Source organism: Alexandromys fortis, unplaced genomic scaffold, assembly GCF_014885135.2.
Source record: "Alexandromys fortis isolate MF-2015 unplaced genomic scaffold, M_Fortis_MF-2015_v1.1 scaffold_339, whole genome shotgun sequence".
NCBI classification, from domain to species: domain Eukaryota; kingdom Metazoa; phylum Chordata; class Mammalia; order Rodentia; family Cricetidae; genus Alexandromys; species Alexandromys fortis.
This window is the reverse complement of record NW_026068234.1, coordinates 61,010-71,439: the sequence shown is the minus strand read 5'-3', so window position 1 is coordinate 71,439 and position 10,430 is coordinate 61,010. Positions and strand designations below refer to the sequence as shown.

General features: G+C 39.2%; 1 protein-coding gene across 1 annotated transcript; it reads left to right on the top strand.

Annotated features, from left to right (window-relative positions):
* The first annotated feature begins 9,203 nt into the window (after positions 1-9,203).
* On the top strand, positions 9,204-10,154 carry LOC126493829 (vomeronasal type-1 receptor 2-like). The gene has a single exon (XM_050130959.1). It carries the CDS (start codon positions 9,204-9,206, stop codon positions 10,152-10,154), a length of 951 nt encoding a protein of 316 aa, XP_049986916.1.
* The last annotated feature ends 276 nt before the right edge of the window (positions 10,155-10,430 follow it).

Genomic DNA, 10,430 nt, shown 5'->3' with positions numbered 1-10,430 from the left:
GTAGTGGGTAGGGTTTTTCTGAAGTTTTATTAGAAGTAGTGACCAGAGTGTTGTAAGGCAGTTTATCAACAGCTAGCCAAGTTGGAAACATCTTTAGCAGTTTGTAGCCCCAAACAGATATTTGAGTGGTATTTATTGGCTCAATCATATCAAATGAACCAGGTGTAGTTACTGTTGTGGGGTCTAATCTTCTTTCTTGAGACTTCAGGGAATATTACAAGAAGGTTTATTTTTTACTTTGGATCACTTAAACATTATTAATATCAAAATGGAAAGTATGAATTTTGATAGACATAGATCCAAGGAAAGGTACCACGGATACAAAAGTAGGTATGGGGAGAAATAGCAGAATTTTGAAAACCTTAGTTCCTAGATATTTATTTTCCTTCTGTCCCAAACTAGTGGCTCTTCTGATGAGACAGAAACTCTGAATTTTTCTTTTAACAACATACTTGGATTTAGAGAAGGCGAGATCTACAGACCAACTTCAAAACCAGCTTTGATTTTTAAGTGAGTAGGGACTACCACTATACTGAGAAGTAAGGCGATATGGATGGTTAGGTAGTGAGATTTTATTCTGCGGAGAATATTGATATCATAAGTCAGACTTCTCTTTGCTTGGTGAGGATGCTAGAATGTAGACATAATTAAGGAAGTCCATGAGAGCCTAGAATAAATGATGATTCCCTTGGGAGATCTTGTCCCCCAAGAAAAAATAATCAGAGATAATAAAAAGATATACCCCTTCCACCCTCCCTTCTTCCCCCACCCCTATGTTCCCAATTTTGTCAGGTGATCTTGTCTATTTCAACTTTCCAGATGGATCTATATATGTTTTTCATAGGGTTCAACTTGTTACTTAGCTTCTCTAGGATCATGGGAAGTGGGGGTGGAGAAAAAGAGGGGTGAGGAGAACTTGGTGGGAGGAGAAGGGGAGGGGTGAGGAGAACTTGAGGGAACAAGAGAGTTGAGATGGAGGAAGGACAGAGAGCAAGGAAAGAGATATCTTGATTGAGGGAGTCATTATGGGGTTAGCAAGAAACCTGGCTCTAGAGACATTCCAGGAATCTAGAAGGATGACCCCAGCTAAGACCCTAAGCAATAGAGGAGAGGGGGCTTGAACTGGCCTTGCCCTGTAGTCAGACTGATGACAAACCTAAATATCACCATAGAACCTTCATCCAGCAACTGATGGAAACAGAGACAGAGACCTACATCAGAACACTGGATGAAGCTCCCAAAGTCAAGTTGAAGAGTGGGAGGAGTTAGAATATGAGCAAAGAGGTCAAGACCATGATGGGTTCACCCACTGAAACAGTCTACTTGAGCTAATAATAGGAGCTCACCAGCTCCAGCCAGACAGAGAAGAAACAACCATAGGACCAAACTAGTCCCTCTGAATGTGGTTGACAGTTGCATGGCTGGGTAGACTGATGGGCCACTGGAAGTGACACCAGGATTTATCTCTGTTGCTTGTACTGGCCCTTAGGGAACCCATTCTCTTTTGCTCAGCCTAGATGTAGAAGGGAGGGCCTTGGATCTTCCCCAAAGCAATGTGCCTTACCCTCTCTGAGGAGTGGATGGCCATGGGGATGGGGTAAGTGGAGAGAATGGGAATAGGGGAGGGAGTGGGAACTGTGATTGGTATGTATAATGAAAAAAGATAGTTTGTTTTCTTGTTTAAGAAAATAAAAATAAAACAAAAAACAAAATAAACATTATAAAAAAGAAAATCCTTCCCTTGGTCCAGAACAGAAGCAATAAAATTTAAAATGATTAAATCATCTCATTTATTAAAGGTAATATAAATTTTATGAATTCTAAAATCCATACATTTCTTTATCGTGCTTCTCCTAAAATTTTTCTGCTTTAATCTTGTCTTATTTTAATTTATTGAAGAGACTTCATTCTTTGCATTCTCATTCCTAAACATTTCTGTGATTTTTTTTTTGAGACACAGAGCTGGATTAGAGAAGTATTGGATTATTGTGGTAGACAGTTCAACTGTCTTACAGCCTGTGGAAGTACAATTTGATCATGAATTATGTATAGTCTTTAAGACTATAGTAAAAATTTATGCTGGTTGGACAAATATGAGAATGATACTATGACACTCTGACTTGGAGCTGTTGTTTTCTCATTGTTTTTCTCTCTCTTTCTCACATCTCTCTTTCTTACACACTTACTGTCTCCCTCTCTTTATCCCCGCCCCCTCTCTATCTCTGCATCCCAAGCTGGCCTTGAACTTGTGAAAATCCTCCTGCTAACTCCCCAAGTGCTGAGATTCCAGGTGTGAGCTACTACTTTACTCCCAAACAAATGAAACAAATTGTTCTATCAAAGGGGAAATTTCTTACCTTGAATCAAACAACTTTCTGTAACAAATGGGGCATGTATGATCATGTCCAGGGGCATTGAGAATGTGTGAGTGTGGCAAACCCCTCTTCACCATTGTGCTCTGTATCCAAGTTGATGTGAAAAGCTAGCATGTCGTGAATATGTATTACAGTTGTGGACTGAGAAATGTTCTTGGGGACAATTACCTCTCCCACTGAGTTGGCGGGAGGAAGCAGAAGTTATAGCTGAGTTAAATTCAAAAAAGGAAGCTGATTATTAATCAGCAATAATTCCAATTGTCCACTGACTCTCGGGAGAATTTTCAAACATCAGTTCAGAATTTTAAGATGAAGGTGAGGGCAGGCTTCTAGAAGGTTCTAGTTCATATATAGCTCTACCCATTGTTCTCTCTTACTACAGAACCTTGCAGATACCAAGTAGACTGGAAAGGAAATTACAGACGTACAGTTTGAGAAGGCTGGGGGCTGTGTGCAGAGCACTGTACAAGGACCATGTTTCCAGGACTGCCCTGAAGTTTCTCCTTCTAAGTGACTTTCTTCTCCCTGAAAATTCACTGTTTCCCAACACTGCCTCCATTAGGTCTCTGAACAGTAGGGCTCAGAGACAGCTTTTGGCTTAGCAAAACAACCTTTTACTAGCCTTCTGCTGTGACTGTCTTTAAGTCCATCTTTTTCAGTTAGGGGAGATGAAGCAGACATCTGGTCTGGAGATGTGTCTGTTTTTCAGTCATATTATTTGGAGACTCTCAGTATAGGTCCATCTGTCTTGAGAGTCTAGGGCTCTTCGTGAGATAAGAAGGGACTTCCTCATCTTGTGCTACTCAACTCCTCATAAGAGTGACTTTTTTTAGCATTCTTCACAGCTATAACACAACTCTAACCTATCCCTCACATCTAGACGGGACTTTTGTTTAAGTATCAACACAATAACCTTGAAGGAACTAGAGGTAAGTCGCAAATCTCTGACCTTTAGTCAACGTGAAAATAGGCTCATATTTCCAGGCCTCCACAGCCTTGTAGTCAGTTAGACTATCTTAAATATCACCATAAGATAATGGAAACCGAGGCACAGAACTGCATCAGAGCACTGGACTGAGCTCCCGAAGTCCAATTGAAGAGTGGAAGGAGTGAGAACATAAGCAAAGGGACCATGATGGATTCACCCACTGAAACAGTTTACTTGAGCTGATGGGAACTCACCAACTCCAGACAGACAAGGAAGGAAACAGCATAGGTCCTAACTAGTCACTCTGAATGTGGATGACAGTTATATGGCTGGGGCAAACTGTGGGGCCACTGGTAGTGGTACCAGGATTTATCCTTATTGCTTGTACTGGCTTTTTTGGAACCCATTCTTTTTGGATGTATACCTTGCTCAGCCTAGATATAGTAGGGAGGGCCTTGAACCTTTCCCCAAAGCAATGTGCCTTACCCTCTCTGAGGAGTGGATTGGGGTTGAGGTGGGAGATTGGGTGGAGGAAAGGGGAGGAGGGGAGGGAGTGGGGACTGTGATTGGTATGTAGAATGAAAAAAACATAGTTTGTTTTCTTTTTTAAAAATTAAATTAATAAAAAAGTAAAAAAAAATTTAAAAAGTAAAAGAAAGGCCACCGAGAGAGGCATTCAGCTTCACCCTGGGTTTATTCTTTACTGTCCAGTGATCAGCCTAATACATGCTGGTCAGCTCCATGACCTGGACCTCGAGAAAGTGGTGATCAGCTTTTGTCTCCATGGAACTTTAAAAATGGGCTGCATTTGACTCTCCAGAATAATCGATTCAGAGTCTTTTTTAGTGTGTGCAGCATGGTCAGCAAGCTCTGTCAAGTTTCTAATGAGCTCTTTCCAAATCATTGTAATTGTTTTCCCAGCTAGCTTTTTCTACTAAAATTTGTATTATTTTGTACTATTTTGGTAAACTTTTTTGCTTTGTTATCTATTTGCAGCAGTTCATTCATAAAGATTTACCTTAATTAGAAAAAAAGAGAAAAAAAAGACAACAAAAAGAAACCTAGAACATCATAGTTATTTGTAGCCTCAGAGCAAATATTTCATACATTGGTGTGGTACCCAACTTTAAAATGAGGCATTTGTATGTGCATAATGATCCCAGAATGAGGAAGACAGAGTAGCTCTCAGTGTTGCTGCTAAGGAGAGATACAAAGCACCATCGTGCCAGTGATTAAGGGAATCACTAAGTTGTCAAACTGCTTATAATGATGACAAAAGTAACACCACCTAAGAGACTATATTGATTTTTTTACTTTTAACTGTGATGTATATTCAAATATAATCCTACTTCTTTGTTTTAATAAAAATAATGCACTGACTATTTTGACTAAAAAAAAAAGAAATTAGAAGGAGATGTACTGGAGAGGAGATATTGGAGAAGGGGTGGGGAGTAGATATGATCAGGCCACTTTGTATATATGTAGGAAGTTTTAAAATAATAATTAAAATATTTTAAAAGAAACAGACCCCCAAAATCTAATGATTCTTTCTGAAAGCTATACCATCAAAAATATATGCACACCACAAATAGAATCCATTGCTAGGAAGTTCAGAAAATTCTCACTTATATTAGCTCAAAACTGAAATCCATACATCAGCTGTTCAAATACATAATTGTAAATACATGAAGTAGAGTTTCTTAAGACATGAAAATGAATGAACTCCAGCTGCACACCAAACAAGCAAGAAGTTCTTAGCTGATGTTGCTTCAAAGAAGTGAGATATTAAAATCTGTGGAATCTCCAACTTTAATGGTCCTAAATTCTGATTATTAACTTCTGGAATCTCCCAGGAAAACAGGTGTTGAGGAAGAGCTGTCAGGTCTGCCCAAATACAGACAGAGACACATAATTCCCTCGTGCCCACCCCAGCATGGAACTAGGGTGGCGCTCCTTGTGACACCTTGTGTACTCCAACAGTTTGCAGAAAAGTTTTTTTTTCCCAACTCCTTATAATTGCTTCTGTGGATTTGCTGTCTTAATGTGATTTTTTTTTTCATTTACAGGTAAGTGGCGCAAAGTCGTTGAGAAGGTATCCTCAATTCCCCATGCAGATGATATTATGGATCTAGAGCTGAAAGTCACAGGTCCTGTGGGGAAGGAAACCAGGGAATTATAAGCCTGTGTGTGAGAGGCCAGAGTCTCATCTCAGTTGCTGCTTACACACTCTTCCACTGTGGTTTCATAGAGCACACTGTAAGTACATTTTCTCTTTATACTGTCACAAACGATCAGAGAATCTAGAGTTAGAAGGAAAAGTCACTATTGCTAAGTGTTGAAGATCTGAAAAGATTTTCACATGAAATGTGAGCTATTTCCTGCTGGCAAAGGTTGGGCTGTCTTCTGCCTTTTCCACTCTGTGTGATGCCTCCCACAGGCTCCAAGGGATCCATTCATCCTATCTTAGGTACACTGTCCCATTCATTACTATGTATAACAAATATGCATGCAAATGAAAACATCCAGATAGTCAGATGAAGGTAGGTAGATGACAGATACGTAGATAGATGATAGATAGATAATAGATAGATAAGTAAATAAATAGGTAGATAGATGATAGAGAATATAGTGCATGTGTGTGGCTGGCAGAGGAGTGGGTGGATGCCTTCTTGTATCCCTCTCTGCCTCATTTATTTAAACAAGATCTCTGTCTGAATCTGAAGCTTGTGAGTTCTTTCTAAGCTGGTGGCCAATAACTCCCAGCAATATCATGCAGGCAGTGTGATCTGAACTCAGATCCTAATGCTTGCACTAAGTGCTCTTACCCATTACCCAATCTAGCCTGCCCCCATATCATTTGGTGGTTGAATTTTGCTCTTATTATTCTCTCCCATTAGAGGAAAGTTACTAATCTTCCTTTTAAGATTTATTTTTATTATTTTAAATTACATATATTTGTGTGTCTGTTTGTGGGTATGTTTACATGTGTGTGCAGGATCCAGTAGAGCCCAAAGGTATAAGATTCTCCATGCAGCTGGAGTTACAGGCAGTGGAGAGCCACCTTGTGTGGGTGCTGCAAAGAGAACTGGATTCTCTGAAATAATAGCAAGTACTCTTAACTACTGACCCATCTTTCCAGTCCCCAAAGTTACTAATCTTAAAATCACAGACATGCAAGCCATTCATGATTCCCTTAGATCTTTTAAGTTTACTAAAAATGATCATTTATTTTCTCAAAGAAATAGGTATTTTAACCAGAAGCTTTTGTGTGACTGAATGGATAGTGTGCATACTGAGGAGCACGGCTCACACAGTGCGATTTGGTTTTTCTTCTCTTAGCAGACTCAATCAGATTTCCTGTGTAAAATAACATAGTGACAGAGAATTCTTTCCGTTAGTTTTGTAAATGTTTGAGACAATAGATACTCTGCTGCATCAGTTTAAGGGATACAGAGAAAACAGTTTCTATTATCCTCAGCACCTCATAGTAAGAACTGTGAAGACGAGTCTTGATTGAAATCCGAAGGAGAAAGCTAACTGTTGACTGGGTGTGTATGTGACCGTTTTTGGTGTGGTCTGAAACTCAGGAGACTTTTAGTACATGAACACAGGGTTCAAGTAAAAAGAATTCCAAAAAGAGCATCAAGGGCTGGACAGTGCTCAAGCGAGGAGCACTGCAAGTGGAACAGGGCAGGAAGGCATTCTGGGAACTTCTGCTTCTGAGTACTTCCTTCTGTATCTGAATCTACTATGCTTGCAGACACAGCTTTTCCAGATCCCTTGATGCCCAGGTTGAAAAATTCATTTCTGGTTTTTCAAAATGAATTTATGGAGAATTCTCCTTTGAAGTTTGTCAGAGCGATGACTAGCATTGAGTCTCTGGGATGGACTTTTTATCACATTTCCTCCAACTGAGCCATCTATCTACTGACAAAGTCTTCCATTCCTAGATGTTCCATTTTCTCTTTTCATCTTCTCCTCCCCATTCTTTTGAATGGATTTCTTATGATTCATTATAGACTGATGAAAAGACTAAACCCAAATATGGCATCTATCACAAAATCTTACTCATTGGAGCTGTCTTGTTTGAATACAGTGTTTATTACCTTACCTGATTTTCCAACGTTGTTCAATACAGCTTTTACCCTGTGAATCAATATATTTTGTCTTATTCCCTCTTTCTTGTATAATTTCATGCTGGTGTACTAACTCTTGTTCTACACAATGTATTTGATTTCTCTCTTCCTACCTCAGTACGGCCCTTAACCACAGAAATTCTATTAAGCAAGTATGTAATTTAGGATAAACTTCTGTGAGTAGAAGAAAAGTAGAGAAGGAATCACTAGGAATGTTTTCTAATACCAGGACCATCAGGAACATCTCCCTATACAGGAATCTTCTTCATGTGCATGTATTCATGGAAATATGAGGAGATGGATTGAGAGCTGGACTTGCCCAACACTTCTCAGAAGCCCTGGTGAGAGAGTAAAAGCAACCTAGTTCTGTGCGAAGGAGCAAACTTAGCATGGCCAGTCTGGGGTTGAGACCGGGTCCTAGGAGATAAGATGGTGGTTTCTGGGAATTCGATTAACCTCCTGAAAAGATGGGAGGTATCAGTCTAGGGCCACTATGTGCTTGTTATGTGGTGACTTTGAGATAGTCTGTGCATTCATCTTTTACAACTCTGCTGGATTAGCTTTCTTCTGATTTCTTCCAGTTTCTGCCCGGAAATTAGCAGATAAGATGCTGTACTTTTAAATAAGCTTGCTTGGCACAAGATATATCTTGCACAAGACCTACTAAGCCTACCTAGTCTTTCTTTATTATATCTGATCCTCTGGACTTTCCTCCTCATGACCCTGTCAGGTAGCAACACCTGCTGGCTCAGGGCAGAGACTTTCCTTAGTTGAATAGGAAGATGATCTTGGATTGACCTTCTTTCTTCAAAGATAAACAGTGATGCTCATAGCCTGGCTCTCATCCTCTCCCTCCACCCTTTAATCCCCTCTTTTTCTGTTATAGTTTTCCAGCTGCTTTCGCAGATTCGGAAATATGCAAGCATTGATAGTTTTGAACGCTAAGCTTTGTAGTACAATTTCTGACTCTGTCTCTTTAACTGATTGCTAATCTGTCTTGCTATCATTTCATGTTGTTTTTTTTTTATATTGCCGAGGCACTGAAATGAAAATGTACCCTACAAAATCATGCTAATAACTGCATGTGGGAAGATGGTTAATGTTTTCTAGCTATGTGATCCCAAACTACTTACAAACTTCAGATTCTTTATGTGCTAAAAAAAAAAAAATCAAAGACCGATGACAAGAAACCCCCTTCTCTCTCTTTTTAAATTAAAAAAAATATGAACACATAGGACTGTATTTTTTTAAAAAATCAAACAATGATAGTAATCATTTTTATCAGATTCAAATTTTTATAATTTCTTACCTTTTTTTCTGATTTATACCAGCCTGTCTTTTGACATGTATTCATTCTTTTGATTCTTCTTGCTTACAGGTTTCTGTATCTTTGGGTATAGTGTTTAATTTCTATTTTTGTGTTTTAATAGCTGGACTTCAGGAAGCAATTGAGTTTGTTGTTGACATTAGTATACTCAATTCAAAATTGGAAGTATCTATTGGATATTATTAGTTTAGAAAAATCATTTGAGGAACTGTGAAGATTATAAATCATTCGTGGAACTATGACAACTCCGAGTCCATAGTTCCATCCTTTTCTTTACTCCCACATCTGATAACCTACAATGTGTATTACCACAGCATTATATCTTATTGATTGGGTAACTTGGGATAAGACAGCCATTTGGCCTAATGAGTCACTGATACAATTCGAGCTACTAAAAATTTAAAACACGTTTAAATGTCTTCTTCCTGGTTGTACTGATGTGGCTAAATTTGTTTCTCTCAGGTGAAAAGAATATGGCTCCTGAGAATCTGTCAATGGGAATTTTGTTCTTTTTTCAGACAGCTGTGGGGATCTTTGGTAATTGGTCGATTCTTCTTCCTCATGTTGCATCTGTATTCACTGGAAAAAGTCTGATGCCCAAAGACCAGATTTTGAGGCACCTGACTTTAGCCAATTCCTTGGTTATCATCTCAAGAGTAATTCCTCAAATAATGGCACAGTTGGGCTTGCAATATCTCCTGGATGACCTGTTATGTAAACTTACTCTCTACAGTAACCGGGTGTCCCGGGGCATTTCCCTGCACTGCACCTGCCTCTTGAGCTGTTTCCAAGCAATCACAATCAGCCCCAGCAACTCCAGGTGGATGAAGCTGAAACATTCAGTCTCCAAGTACATGGTTCAGTCCTGCTCACTCAGCTGGCTTGTTCATCTGCTTTTAAACAGCAAAACAGCTGTAGATGTGATTGGATCTGGTACTAACAAAAACTTCACCAAGAAAATCAAGTTGGGGTACTGCTCAGCATTTGTTTTTCACAATTCTGTACCTGGGCTACATCTGTCCTTGCTGTGTTTCACTGATGGTCTATGTTTGGGTCTCATGGTCTGGGCCAGTGTCTTCATGGTGAGTACCCTCTATAGGCACAAGAGTCAGCTACAGCACATCCACAGTGCCCAGTATTCCCTCAGAGTCTCCCCTGAAGACAAAGCCACAAAAACCATCTTGATCCTTGTGTGCACCTTTGTCCTCTCCTACTCAATGTCCTTCATATTAGTTATCTATTCTGTGGTGTTTGACAATCCAAGGCTGTGGATAATCAGCATATTTACATTACTAGACACATGCTTCCCCACATTTTGCCCCTTCATACTCATCCATAATAACAAATCTGTCCTCAAGAATCATTTTCCCTGCTGTAGGAGAAGGTAATTTAGCACGGTGACTTGTGTGTTGTGATAGATTCATACATTCTTTCATCTATTATTGAAGATTAGACTCACACATGACCAGCTGTTATTTAGCAAGTCAATGGTATAAAAATTAGGATTGTCGGTTGTTATTGCTGTCATAAAGCTGTCTAAACAGTTCTATGATATTATGATATCTTTTTGTTTTCATTCTAAAAGCAATGAAATTAGGGATCATCATGTACTGATGAATAACTTATGCTTACAGATACCCAATCAGCTCTTGAGGTATGAATTT

What these genes read in the sequence shown, in the direction of transcription:
- LOC126493829 (XM_050130959.1), top strand. Translation starts at nt 9,204, where the DNA reads ATGTGGCTAAATTTGTTTCTCTCAGGTGAAAAGAATATGGCTCCTGAG.